This window comes from Salmo salar, chromosome ssa16, assembly GCF_905237065.1.
Source record: "Salmo salar chromosome ssa16, Ssal_v3.1, whole genome shotgun sequence".
NCBI lineage: Eukaryota > Metazoa > Chordata > Actinopteri > Salmoniformes > Salmonidae > Salmo > Salmo salar.
The window spans coordinates 86,880,835-86,895,249 of NC_059457.1; the positions used below are offsets into that span (position 1 = coordinate 86,880,835).

General features: G+C 42.6%; 1 protein-coding gene across 6 annotated transcripts; it reads left to right on the forward strand.

Moving 5' to 3' along the window:
- Positions 1-2,637: 2,637 nt before the first annotated feature.
- On the forward strand, positions 2,638-14,383 carry LOC106594442 (LIM and senescent cell antigen-like-containing domain protein 1). 6 transcript variants are annotated; one of them, XR_006759877.1, is made up of 12 exons: positions 2,638-2,895; positions 4,116-4,275; positions 4,518-4,584; positions 5,089-5,209; positions 6,523-6,672; positions 7,583-7,733; positions 8,024-8,116; positions 10,677-10,769; positions 11,104-11,152; positions 11,233-11,308; positions 11,608-11,810; positions 12,891-14,383. XR_006759877.1 is itself a non-coding variant. In XM_045698415.1 (11 exons), exons 1-11 carry the CDS (start codon positions 2,867-2,869, stop codon positions 13,003-13,005), a joined length of 1,104 nt encoding a protein of 367 aa, XP_045554371.1. In that variant the 5' UTR covers positions 2,638-2,866; the 3' UTR covers positions 13,006-14,383. The 6 variants fall into 6 exon arrangements, 3 of the variants coding, with proteins under 3 accessions (XP_045554371.1, XP_045554374.1, XP_045554372.1); XR_006759879.1 differs by lacking the exon at positions 10,677-10,769; XR_006759878.1 differs by lacking the exon at positions 8,024-8,116.
- Positions 14,384-14,415: the final 32 nt, after the last annotated feature.

Sequence of the window (14,415 nt, forward strand, 5' to 3'; positions counted from 1 at the left end):
TCCAACAGGACAACATGACCTTAAGCACACAGCCAAGGAAACGCAGGAGTGGCTTCGGGACAAGTCTCTGAATGTCCTTGAGTGGCCGAGCCAGAGCCCAGACTTGAACCCGATCTAACATCTGTTGAGAGACCTGAAAATAGCTGTGCAGCGTTGGTCCCCATACAACCTGACAGATCTTGAGAGGATCTGCAGAGAAGAATGGGAGAAACTCCCCAAATACATGAGTGCTAAGCTTGTAGCGTCATACCCAAGAAGACTTGAGGCTGTAATCACTGCCAAAGGTGCTTCAACAAAGAACTGAGTAAAGGGTCTGAATACATAAGTAAATGTGATATTTCCGTTTTTTTATTTTAATACATTTGCAAAAATGTCTAAAAACCTGTTTTACTTTGTCATTAAGGGTTATTGTGTGTAGATTGATAAGGAAAAAAAATACAATTTCATCCATTTTGGAATATAACGTAACAAAATGTGGAAATGTCAAGGGGTCTGAATACTTTCCGAATCCACTGTGTCTCAACTGTCCAGTTGCAGAAACTACAGAACAAATACTCCTCCACTTGCATGGTCTCAGATCTGTTTGTGGTCTTGCCACATTGCTCATTGTCAAGCCAATGAGTGACAAGGAGTTGGCATGATATCACAAACAGACTGGCACTCCAGCTACTCATCCACTACTATACATATGAAAATCAAAGGTTGATACCAAAAAGTGCAATAACCTCTTTAGGAAAAAGTTTAAATCTCGCCAGTTCCTACATGTAGGTTAGAAAACATAATTTAGATTGCAAGGGCGGGATTGAAACTTCTCTGGCTACAGTAAATGCCAGTTTAGTATTCACTGGTGTATTCATGATACAACTCCTCCCTCTGCCGGATATTCACTGCAAGTTCAGGCCTCCATGTTGATTTACCATGACACCTTGCAGTTAAAGCGATGGGCCAATCACGGAGAGGTTGCTGGTTAGAATCCCAGCTCCGACTAGGTGAAAACTCTGTCAATGTGCCCCTGAGCAAGGAATTTAATCCTAACTGATCTTGTAAGTCGCCCTGGATAAGAGCGGCTGCTAAATTAATAAAAAAATACTAAACATTTACCTGTTGCACAACGTTCGGCGCAGGTGTTGGTAACTGGTTCTCCATACACCTGAGCCGAACGTTGTGCAACAGGTAATTCATATGTTTACCGAAGTAGTTAGATGGTTTGTCATTAAATGTATTAGATAGACATGCTTCTAATATCCGTACATTATTGACCGGTGACTGACAATTGAAGTACGTCAGCTAAAACGAGGTGACGTCAGACCGTCTATTTAAATAGGCAATAGAAATAAATCCTGTTTATCATGTTCATTGATTGGGTTAAGACGAACCGTCACTCCAAAACTAGCGGACCTACAATTCTATACATTTTGCTTTCAATTGTTAGATTTTTGATTTAAACATTCTTTATTTCACCCGTCCTCGAAAATATGTTTACATTCTCAACTTTTTTTTTTCATCTTCACGATTTATTTTATTTTGAATTCAATACATATGGCGTGAAATTGACCCCATAAAAGCGTTCCACAGGGGTGCTGGCCCATGTCGACTCCAATGCTTCCCACAGTTGTGTCAAGTTGGCTGGATGTCCTTTGTGGTGGACCATTCTTGATACACACAGGAAACGGTCCGAGTGTGTTGCAGGTCTTGAAACAAACCAGTGCGCCTGGCACCTACTAGCATACCCCGTTCAAAGGCACTTAAATATTTTGTCTTGCCCATTCACCCTCTGAATGGCACACATACACAATCCATGTCTCAAGATTTTAAAATCCTGCATTAACCAATTTCTTCCCCTTAATCTACACAGATTGATGTGGATTTAACACGTGACATCAATAAAGGATCATGGCTTTCACCTAGTTTCACCTCTTCAGTCTGTCAGCGTTTCCCAAACTCGGTCCTCGGGACCCCAGGGATTACACGTTTTGGTTTTTGCCCTAACGCTACACAGCTGATTCAAATGATCAAAACTTGATGACTAGTTGATTATTTTAATCAGCTGTGTAGTGTTAGGGCAAACCCCCCAAAGTGCCCCCTTGGGGTCTCGAGGACTGAGTTTGGGAAACGCTGGTCTATATCATGGAAAGAACAGTACTTAAGTAAACAGCTAATGGGGATCCTAACGAAATACCAAAATTCCAAATACTACCTTTTGCATGGTCAAACTTCTGTGACAAGCGTTTTGCAGCATCTGCAATGACATCTGCAAATCTGTGTACACAACCAATAAACGTTGATTTGACTCATTCAGACATGTCTATCCAGTCATTGCAGAGGTGTGATGCATATTCAAATTATTAGAACAGCTAGTTTGGGGTCTAGAACAGGGGTGGGAATTTGTCTCAAGGGCCACATCAGAATTTCAAAATTCAGAAAAGCTGCAGTTATTTGAAAATGTAAAGGTCCATTATAATTTCTACTTACTCTCTATCTAGTTTTAGACGTTCACGAGTGGCCTGGAGTGTTTTTTTTTTTTTACCCCAAAAAATAATTCCCCCCAAAGCGTTAATATTTTTATTCAAACCTCCCGCCGGCCAGGGGGGTGTATGTCGTCCACCCCTGGTTCAGAAGAACTTTAGGGACGCTGCAGTCAGCGCAACAGGAGTGCTATCAATATAATAGCCGTCAGAGGGCGCTATTTCGTCCCTTTTCTTTTGAAAACGCCAGCTACCAAAGAAAGGGTGGCTCCACCAAGATTCTAGAGGAAAAAAATTGCTAGTTGGCTAGGTGTCGCCGCTCGGATCAATCCATTACTCGTCCTATTTGAAGACCCCGGGGAAAAGTCGATACGTTTCTGAAACGGTGGTGTTGATAGGTGATGCTGGGAGTAGTAGAAATGACGGGCAGGTAAGAGCTTGGATCCAAGTAAGAACACTCGAATTTCACAGGTTACAATGCTAATAGCTAGCCGGGCAGCTAATGTTAGCTAATTTGTTTGGTGCAGTACTGTATGTGATAAAGTGTAACACCGCTAGTGATTATTTTTTTTAATGATGGGCGTGGGAATCGGCTTGAAACATTAAATAACTTTTAAATAAAGTTAACTAGTTAGCTCGCTAACCTGACCGCTACAGTAGGCTAGTGACGTCAAGTGAGTGGACGTGTGTGTTGTGAACTTGCTAACGTTAGCTACTTCAAACTCTGTTTTTCTCTCTAGCTTGGTAACGTTAGCCTCTTAGTTGGTTAGTTTCTATAACACTTTTAGGTCGAAACATTCTATTTTCAAATTGAAACAAGTTTGATTATTTGGATCATTACACACGGTGTATTTGTAGACCATGTTGTCATTTTTTTGGCACTTGATTTGGGGTGTAGGAATTAGCCAATGAGTGTTGAGGCGACACAGTACGTGTGATCAATGAAGTGATAAACCAACACTGAATACCATCAGACAGCTATGATCTATCATGTCTGTCTGACTGCTCTCAGATGACCAAATTAGGAGACAGACCCTGAGTAACGTGTGTGTCTCCATGGTGACAGCAGTGCTCTGTGAGTAATATGATTTGAGTAAGGGACTGTCTGATGGACAAGGCCCCGCCCCTAAAACCAAGCTTGTCTTTGTGTCCCAAATGGCTCCATATTACCAATGTAGTGCACTACCTTTAACCAGCCATAGGGCTGTGGTTAAAATTAGTCCTCTATATAGGGAATAGAGTGCCATTTGGGATGTACACCCACTCTGTAAAACACTGATCTGTAGTAGAGAGAAAAATATATTGACCTTTGCCAGTGTTGTTTCTGTAGACACTCAAGGCAGATTTCCAACAGCCCAGCAGTTCTCTGTTGGAATAACTTTCACTTTGGATTTCTTTCACATTGTTGGCCTATTCAAGCCCCCTCCAGGAGAATCTGCTGCTGTGTGGTAGCCAGAGTGCCAGTCTCTTGTCGTTATTGTGCCAACACCTTGCCAATGACTGCAGTCAGTTGAGTTGGCAAGACCACAAACAGATTTGGGCTAACTTAATGGATTGCAGTGTCAAAAAAGTGATCAACAGAACAGCAGCAAATAATTCTGGAGTTGTCGTCTGTTCTGATCTTCATACTTTCTTTTTTTGTCACCATAGCAACATGGCGAACGCCCTGGCTAACGCGTCCTGCGAGCGCTGTAAGAGCGGCTTCGCCCCGGCAGAGAAGATCGTCAACAGCAACGGGGAGCTGTACCACGAGGGCTGCTTCGTCTGTGCACAGTGCTTCCAGCAGTTCCCTGAGGGGCTCTTCTATGAGGTAGACTAACACAGGGCATAAATGTAGGGTTGCAAAATTCCTGTCATTTTCCCCCAAGTTCCCAGGTTTTCCAAAAATGATGGTTGGAGGATTGTGGATTTCTGGTTTATTCCCTCCAGGATTTCTGGAAAACTGTGGAATTTGAGGAAAGTTGCCACTATTCAAATGTCAAACTGTTTAATGTTTGGGTTTATTGTGTGAGTGAAGCACCCTTGTTAAATGTCATAGTTTTCTCCTGACAGTTTGAAGGCAGGAAATACTGTGAACATGACTTCCAGATGCTCTTCGCTCCCTGCTGCCACCAGTGTGGTGAGTACGTACACACACACACACACAGACACACACCAAATCTCTGTGTAAATCCCCTGTGTGTGTGTGTGTTCTCATGTTGTATGGGTGGGTGGGTGTTCTCATGTTGTATGGGTGGGTGGGTGTTCTCATGTTGTATTGGTGGGTGGGTGGGTGTTCTCATGTTGTATTGGTGGGTGGGTGGGTGGGTGTTCTCATGTTGTATTGCTGGGTGGGTGGGTGGGTGTTCTCATGTTGTATTGCTGGGTGGGTGGGTGGGTGTTCTCATGTTGTATTGCTGGGTGGGTGGGTGGGTGTTCTCATGTTGTATTGCTGGGTGGGTGGGTGGGTGTTCTCATGTTGTGTGGGTGGGTGGGTGTTCTCATGTTGTGTGGGTGGGTGGGTGTTCTCATGTTGTGTGGGTGGGTGGGTGTTCTCATGTTGTATGGGTGGGTGGGTGGGTGTTCTCATGTTGTGTGGGTGGGTGGGTGTTCTCATGTTGTATTGGTGGGTCGGTGTTCTCAGGGGAGTTCATCATTGGCCGTGTGATCAAGGCCATGAACAACAGCTGGCATCCTGATTGTTTCTGCTGTGATATCTGCCAGGCTGTGCTCGCTGACGTCGGCTTCGTTAAGAACGCTGGCAGGTGAGTCCCCAACCAATCACACTGCACATTATACAGGGGCAGAGGAGTCCCCAACCAATCACACTGCACATTATACAGGGGCAGGGGAGTCCCCAACCAGTCACACTGCACATTATGCAGGGGAGTCCCCAGCCAATCACACTGCACATTATACAATGGTAGATTAATATTTAACCAATCACAAATAAACACTCACATAAGTATGTTTGTATAATACAGTGCTGTGATAAACTATTTGCCCTTTTTCTGATTTTCTCAGTTTGTTGATATTTGTAAACTCAGGTTCCCTGTATCTAATATCAGGTTCCCTGTATCTAATATCAGGTTCCCTTTATCTAATATCAGGTTCCCTTTATCTAATATCAGGTTCTTTATCTAATATCAGGTTCCCTTTATCTAATATCAGGTTCCCTTTATCTAATATCAGGTTCCCTTTATCTAATATCAGGTTCCCTTTATCTAATATCAGGTTCCCTTTATCTAATATCAGGTTCCCTTTATCTAATATCAGGTTCCCTTTATCTAATATCAGGTTCCCTCTGATCTAATATCAGGTTCCCTTTATCTAATATCAGGTTCCCTTTATCTAATATCAGGTTATCTAATATCAGGTTCCCTTTATCTAATATCAGGTTCCCTTTATCTAATATCAGGTTCCCTTTATCTAATATCAGGTTCCCTTTATCTAATATCAGGTTCCCTTTATCTAATATCAGGTTCTTTATCTAATATCAGGTTCTTTATCTAATATCAGATTCTTTATCTAATATCAGGTTCCCTTTATCTAATATCAGGTTCCCTTTATCTAATATCAGGTTCCCGTTATCTAATATCAGGTTCTTTATCTAATATCAGGTTCTTTATCTAATATCAGGTTCCCTTTATCTAATATCAGGTTCCCTTTATCTAATATCAGGTTCCCTTTATCTAATATCAGGTTCTTTATCTAATATCAGGTTCCCTTTATCTAATATCAGGTTCCCTTTATCTAATATCAGGTTCCCTTTATCTAATATCAGGTTCCCTTTATCTAATATCAGGTTCCCTTTATCTAATATCAGGTTCCCTTTATCTAATATCAGGTTCCCTTTATCTAATATCAGGTTCCCTTTATCTAATATCAGGTTTTGGTTGAAGATCTAATATTCACTATCAACAATGTGCAAGAGAACATCAGAAAGGAGGCAAATACTTTTCCAGCACTGTAAATAAAGCGTAGGAGAAACTTCTACTGTGTCCACCCTTTCCCTGCTTTGTTTGGCCCAGTGAGACATGTTGGATGTACATACCCATCCTGCTTTGTCCCTGCCTAGGCACCTATGTCGGCCTTGCCATAACCGTGAGAAGGCTAGAGGTCTGGGGAAGTACATCTGTCAGAAATGCCATGCCATCATCGAGGATAGCCCCCTCATCTTTAAGAACGACCCCTACCACCCAGACCACTTCAACTGCAACAACTGTGGGTCAGTACGCTTCACAGCGTCCTCCTGATATCTGACATAATGTGTTCCTGATTCCATTATGTGTTTCAGTCAGTATCTGGAATAATGAAAGCAAGTGTTTAAGATGTTACCATTTACCCTGCTTCAAAAGCACTGTTTGTGTGTGTTTTGTGTAATATAATGGTGTATAATGTTTGTCCCTCCCCTCTCCCTGTAGTAAGGAGCTGTAGTAATATTTGTTCCTCCTTTCTCCCTGTAGTAAGGAGCTGTAGTAATATTTGTCCCTCCCCTCTCCCTGTAGTAAGGAGCTGTAGTAATATTTGTCCCTCCCCTCTCCCTGTAGTAAGGAGCTGTAGTAATATTTGTCCCTCCCCTCTCCCTGTAGTAAGGAGCTGTAGTAATATTTGTCCCTCCCCTCTCCCTGTAGTAAGGAGCTGTAGTAATATTTGTCCCTCCCCTCTCCCTGTAGTAAGGAGCTGTAGTAATATTTGTTCCTCCTTTCTCCCTGTAGTAAGGAGCTGTAGTAATATTTGTTCCTCCTTTCTCCCTGTAGTAAGGAGCTGTAGTAATATTTGTTCCTCCTTTCTCCCTGTAGTAAGGAGCTGTAGTAATATTTGTTCCTCCTTTCTCCCTGTAGTAAGGAGCTGTAGTAATATTTGTTCCTCCTTTCTCCCTGTAGTAAGGAGCTGTAGTAATATTTGTCCCTCCCCTCTCCCTGTAGTAAGGAGCTGTAGTAATATTTGTTCCTCCTTTCTCCCTGTAGTAAGGATCTGTAGTAATATTTGTCCCTCCCCTCTCCCTGTAGTAAGGAGCTGTAGTAATATTTGTCCCTCCCCTCTCCCTGTAGTAAGGAGCTGTGGTAATATTTGTCCCTCCCCTCTCCCTGTAGTAAGGAGCTGTAGTAATATTTGTCCCTCCCCTCTCCCTGTAGTAAGGAGCTGACAGCCGATGCCAGGGAGCTGAAGGGAGAGCTGTACTGTCTGCCCTGCCATGATAAGATGGGGGTGCCGATCTGTGGCGCCTGCAGGAGGCCCATCGAGGGACGCGTGGTCAACGCCATGGGAAAGCAGTGGCACGTCGAGGTGTGTGGTCGGAAATGACATGATGGGCTTTAGTGGTATTTTAGACAGATTTGGACTCCAATGTAATGGTTTGGTCAGATGTTTGTTGAGTAAGCTTTTACAAAGAAATGATGTTACATTTTTATAATTTCCTTCATGTTCAGAGAGTAACTCTATCTACTCTCCATCCTGTGACACCTTTCTTTTCCTTCCAACACATTCCTTCATACTTTATTTTTCTCTACATCCTCATCTTTGTGGCTTCTTTTATCCCTCCCTTCTCCTCTTCCTCCCCCCTCCTCCTTTCCCAGCACTTTGTGTGTAGTGTATGTGAGCGATCGTTCCAGGGCCATCCCTACTATGAATGTAAGGGCTATGCCTACTGCGAGTGGCACTTTAACATGGTGAGAAGGGGGTTACGTCCCAAATGGCAGTAGTCCCTATGTAGTGCACTACTTTTAACCAGAGCCCATAGTGTTCTGGTCAGAGTTAGGGCCCTATGTAGGGAATAGGGTGCCATTTGGGACACATCCAAGGAGAAAGGAGGGCTTTCTCCTCCCACACATAGAAACTGCACTGCAGGAAACAACATTGCATAGCTAGCTACACAACTACACTCTTCAGCCACATACACCCGTCATATGTCAATAGAAACAAGAGGCATACCATTACCACATTCACAGATAAGTTCTTCTTACCCAGAAATACATGGGTGTGGGTGCCTAAACACATGCACATTGTTGCACTTTAATCTCTCACAATTTTACAGTGCTGATGAATACACTACAAGTAGTCTACAGTGCCTGGCCTGCCTGCAGTTGACATTCTCTCCACTAGAAGCCATTGTTACGCTGCCTGTCCTGAATGACTTGGTGTGTGTGATGCATCTTTCTGACCAAGCCCCGTTGAGTTACTATGGCCAGTTGTATTCATAAAGCTCTCAGAGTAGTAGGGCTGATGTAGGGTTAGTTTAGTCTTTAAAGGTCCCAAACAGTCATTCTGATTCCCATGTAAAATAGCATTTTGAGTGACTAAAATATCACCCATAATATTTGTTTTGGATAGAAATGCTCAATGTGAGGGAAAAGTACTTTATCTCTAACTACCAGGAAGTTTGAAAAGACGGGCTGAGTGGGGAGCTTATACTTGTGAGCTGGCCTTGACTGACAGCTCTTTGAAACCCCCATGTCAAACAACTTGGATGCAGTGTTGCAATAAAATCCTCTTAAGCAAATGTGGTGATACACAACGCAACTCAAACATTGAAATTGCATCAATATCAATTTTTTATTTTTTTATTTTTAATATCTCTCCCATTTGTCATGTCTTTTATGATGCGGTTCACAGCAGCACTGACGGATGTGTTGACATGACGACGGCGTCTGAGTTTCTAACAACCCTTGTTCCATGCTGACTGAAGACCTAGCTAGCCCGTAACTAGCTAACACCAGACTCAGATGAAGACCTAGCTAGCACCAGACTCGGATGAAGACCTAGCTAGCACCAGACTCGGATGAAGACCTAGCTAGCACCAGACTCGGATGAAGACCTAGCTAGCACCAGACTCGGATGAAGACCTAGCTAGCACCAGACTCGGATGAAGACCTAGCTAGCACCAGACTCGGATGAAGACCTAGCTAGCACCAGACTCGGATGAAGACCTAGCTAGCACCAGACTCGGATGAAGACCTAGCTAGCACCAGACTCGGATGAAGACCTAGATAGCCAGTAACTAGCTAGCACCAGACACGGATGAAGACCTAGCTAGCACCAGACTCGGATGAAGACCTAGCTAGCACCAGACTCGGATGAAGACCTAGCTAGCACCAGACTCGGATGAAGACCTAGCTAGCACCAGACTCGGATGAAGACCTAGCTAGCACCAGACTCGGATGAAGACCTAGCTAGCACCAGACTCGGATGAAGACCTAGCTAGCACCAGACTCGGATGAAGACCTAGCTAGCACCAGACTCGGATGAAGACCTAGCTAGCACCAGACTCGGATGAAGACCTAGCTAGCCAGTAACTAGCTAGCACCAGACTCGGATGAAGACCTAGCTAGCCAGTAACTAGCTAGCACCAGACTCGGATGAAGACCTAGCTAGCCAGTAACTAGCTAGCACCAGACACAGATAAAAGGGCACACGAGTGTCTTTACCATAGATGAATAGTGTAAACTTTTAATTATATTTGATGACACCCTACAGTCAAATTTTGGCACCAGTAGAGTGGCTGTATAAACCACGCCCCTCCACAAACACGCCTTCTCCAATGTTGGTTACAAAGCGGTACTTATTTAAATTAGGTAAGAGAATATCATGTTACCATTGGTGTATTAAAATGAGTTAGGGTGATGTCACCCTAACCCTTTAACGATGAATCCAAGTGTTTGACATGGGGGAGGGGACCAGTAGCTTTATCAATGTAGGAGCAACAGTACTTTTTTCATACTTTGACCTGGTTTCATTCAAATATCATCCAGTTTCATGAAAAACATTGATATGTTTTTTGACTGTTCATGACCTTTAAGATCATAATGAATAACATATGTACAGGTAGATCACCTGATCCTAGATCAGCACTCCTACACTGATACGCTTTGTGAATACATGCCCTGATGGCAGCTGACTAGAGTTAGCAAAGTTAGCTAACTTAACTGCTTGTGCCTGTGAGTAGAGTTAGCAATATGCTAATGCCTATGTAGTGGTGTCTGCCTGTGACAAGAGTTAGCTATTAGCCATGCTAACTTGGGGTGCTACTTCCCTGTAACTACAGTTAGCCATGCTAACATGTGATGTTGCCTGGTACTACAGTTAGCCATGCTAACGTGATGTTGCCTGGTACTACAGTTAGCCATGCTAACATGTGATGTTGCCTGGTACTACAGTTAGCCATGCTAACATGTGATGTTGCCTGGTACTACAGTTAGCCATGCTAACATGTGATGTTGCCTGTGTTTGCAGCATTTTGTGTGTGCTAAGTGTGAGAAGCCGTTCCTTGGACACCGCCACTATGAGAGGAAGGGTCTGGCCTACTGTGAGACCCACTACAACCAGGTAATAAAGCTATGATCTGACTGTGAGACCCACTACAACCAGGTAATAAAGCTATGATCTGACTGTGAGACCGACTACAACCAGGTAATAAAGCTATGATCTGACTGTGAGACCCACTACAACCAGGTAAATGGTACCCTATTCCCTATGTAATGCACTATGTTTGACAGGTCCCATGGGGCTCATGTCCACAAACGTTCATGGGATAGGGTTGCTGAGTAACACAGTTATTGCATGTTGTTCTGGCTGGTACTGACTGAAATGTAAAGTTTGATAATGGTTAAATCAAGTAGTGAATGAAATGCTCATCTCTGCCTCTGTCTCAACCCTCTAGCTCTTTGGTGATGTGTGCTACCACTGCAACAGAGTGATTGAAGGAGATGGTAAGCATCAACTGTTTTCATTTGAATGAATTGTTTTGGAATGATCTAAAGCCATAATGGACTTTCTGTTCCTCCTGTAGTGGTGTCAGCCCTGAACAAAGCATGGTGTGTGAACTGTTTCTCCTGCGCCACCTGCAACACCAAGCTCACCCTCAAGTATGTTATTATTACATTATTATATATCAGTGGTATTATACTGGGCTCTTTCCTAACCCTTTGGCTCTTCCTGTCTGTCGTTGTCCTGCCTTCCTCTCAATCTGTTTGCGTCCCAAATGACACCCTATTCCCTATAAAGTACTGTGTTTTCTCTAACCTTCCTCCTATTGGACACAATCTGTTTTTCCTCTTATTTCTCTAGTCTTCTCACTTCTCCACCCTGTGCTGTTTCCTCTTCTCTCTCTCCCTCTCCTCTGTTTTCTCTTCTCTCTCCCCCTCCCCTCCCTGTGGTGTAACAGAGACAAGTTTGTAGAGGTAGATCTGAAGCCTATATGTAAGCACTGTTACGAGCGGATGCCTGAGGAGCTGAAACGCAGACTGGCCCGACGCGAGAGGGACGCCTCAAAAGACCGCAAAAAGAAACCTGTTATCTGTCTGTAGATTTCTCCAGTCATCTTCCTTTCATCTTCACTATCCTCCTCTCGCTCATTTTCATCCATTGGTTAGTAATTCCACTTCCTGTCATCTTCACTATCCTCTTCTCATTTCCATCCATGGGTTAGTAATTCCACTTCCTGTCATCTTCACTATCCTCCTCTCATTTCCATCCATGGGTTAGTAATTCCACTTCCTGTCATCTTCACTATCCTCCTCTCATTTCCATCCATGGGTTAGTAATTCCACTTCCTGTCATCTTCACTATCCTCCTCTCATTTCCATCCATGGGTTAGTAATTCCACTTCCTGTCTTCTTCACTATCCTCCTCTCATTTCCATCCATGGGTTAGTAATTCCACTTCCTGTCTTCTTCACTATCCTCCTCTCATTTCCATCCATGGGTTAGTAATTCCACTTCCTGTCTTCTTCACTATCCTCCTCTCATTTCCATCCATGGATTAGTAATTCCACTTCCTGTCTTCTTCACTATCCTCCTCTCATTTCCATCCATGGGTTAGTAATTCCACTTCCTGTCTTCTTCACTATCCTCCTCTCATTTCCATCCATGGGTTAGTAATTCCACTTCCTGTCATCTTCACTATCCTCCTCTCATTTCCATCCATGGGTTAGTAATTCCACTTCCAAGTCACTCTCCATTTAGCTTTTCCTCTTATTGTCTTTCCTTTTGTTGTTTTGTCCTCCAGTTTGCTTGATGTGTTCTGTTCTGTCATTGATCTGTCATGTTATTCTGTTATGTGACAATGGTTGTGTCCCAAATGACAACCTGTGGGCCCTGGTCCAACGTAGTGCACTATAAAGGGAATAGGGTGCCATTTGGGACGCACACGTTGTGATCAAAGGTGTAATGTGTAATCTTCCACATTCATATGTTATGGAGGTCATTTCCCTTAGAAATAACATATTTAGTGTTGTTCCACTTCAGTACACCTGACTGTATTTCTGTCCTGTCATGCTAGTTGTGTGATCATAGTGCAACTTGCTAAGGATAGAAACCTGCATGTGCTGCTGTTCATGAGAATACAAAACATTTTAAAATAATTATTTGTAAAGCACATTTCATACACAATGGAGCTCAAAATGCATTACAAAATACTGACTGTGTCTCTCCTGTCCTCTGTTGACAGGAACAAGTTTGTGGAGTTTGACATGAAGCCTGTGTGTAAGAAATGTTATGAGAAGTTTCCTCTGGAGCTGAAGAAGAGACTGAAGAAACTGGCTGAAACCGTCGGACGCAAGTAGACCTCCGAGTACCAAGGGGGCGACACTCAACAAAATTCTAGTAACTTTTCCAAAATTCCAGAAACTCTGGAAAATTCCCTGAATTTCCGGATGTCCTGCTTATTCCCTATTGATTCTGGGGATCTTCCATTTCGGGGTTTCTAGAAACCTGTGATTTTAAGAAAGTTACTGGAGGTTTGCAGCCCTACGAGCAATGCTGAAACCTAATATTAACCTTAAGTGCCCAAATTAGTCAAATGAATCGTATAAATGTGTCAGATTAGACTCAAAATACTGTCTGTTACAGTACTTTAGTCTTTGACGTCCTCAGGTACTCAGTATAACGTGTTAATCTTTTCTCAATTTTTAATTGATTATTTTTGTGCAAGTGGCTTTTGCATGTGGAGCTGTTTTCCAGATGTCCAGAGTCTCTTATTCAAACAATATAGAACCTCATTCTGCCTGACAATGACCTATTAAAGCATGGAGAGGGAAAAACGATACATTTACATACTGTTAAAAAAGAATACATATAACTGTCTGATCTAGTTTGGCCACGAGTGGACCTCATGACATCTAACTAAATACTTGCACACTGTCTTAAAGCGATGAGAAGGTGCTTGTAGGACTCTTAAAATAGCTTTTGCCTTGTGCCTTGGGTATGAATATACACTGAGTATACAAAATATTTCCATGACATAGACTGATCAGGTGAAAGCTATGATCCCTTATTGACGTCTCTTCAATCAGTAGATGACAGATTTAAAGGATTTTTAACTCAATACTTCGATGGTGTTCCTCATGTCTGGTAAGCTCAGTGTATATTTTATACTGCATTATATACTGTAAGTTTGTCAGATAATATGCATGTGGTTGCCCAATATACTGGCATGTGATCCAGACTTACTACATCTGCCTTAATCAGAGAATATTCCTCACTTCTGTGTAAGAATGAGAATTCTAGCCGTGTATCAGAACGTGGAGCCCATGAGTCTGGTATATCATGTGAGTCTAGTATATCACGTATCCTAACATTTGCTTGTAATAAAATAAAATGTCATGGGTTTGTTTGAATATAACCGTTTCAGAGGAGGAGAGCTGAAAGGAGATGGACACGTCTTAGCACAGTCTCCATTTTGTTCCATCACTGTGTTGCTGACATGTATAAACAAGTTAGGGGAGTGTTTCATGGAGCACAATCGCTTAAGTTGAATTAGCTAGATGGGTATGATAAATATATGTATGTAAAGGTCTTAAACATACTAATAGTTGGGTTAGATGAACACTTTGATAAAGGAGCCATTTTTGCATAAATAGAAATAATGGGAGATGCTTTATGAATTTGTTGACTAAAATCTGGTTTAAAAAGACAATTTAATAAACATGTAGTTGTTTCAGACTTTGTCTATGAATAAACAAAAGTTGTTATGT

Bases quoted from the DNA above. Each gene is read 5' to 3' on its own strand.
- LOC106594442 (XM_045698415.1), top strand. From the start codon at position 2,867: ATGCTGGGAGTAGTAGAAATGACGGGCAG. The intron at 5,210-6,522 runs GTGAGTCCCCAA...GTCCCTGCCTAG, and splicing joins TTCGTTAAGAACGCTGGCAG to GCACCTATGTCGGCCTTGCC. The intron at 11,309-12,890 runs GTATGTTATTAT...CTCTGTTGACAG, and splicing joins AACACCAAGCTCACCCTCAA to GAACAAGTTTGTGGAGTTTG.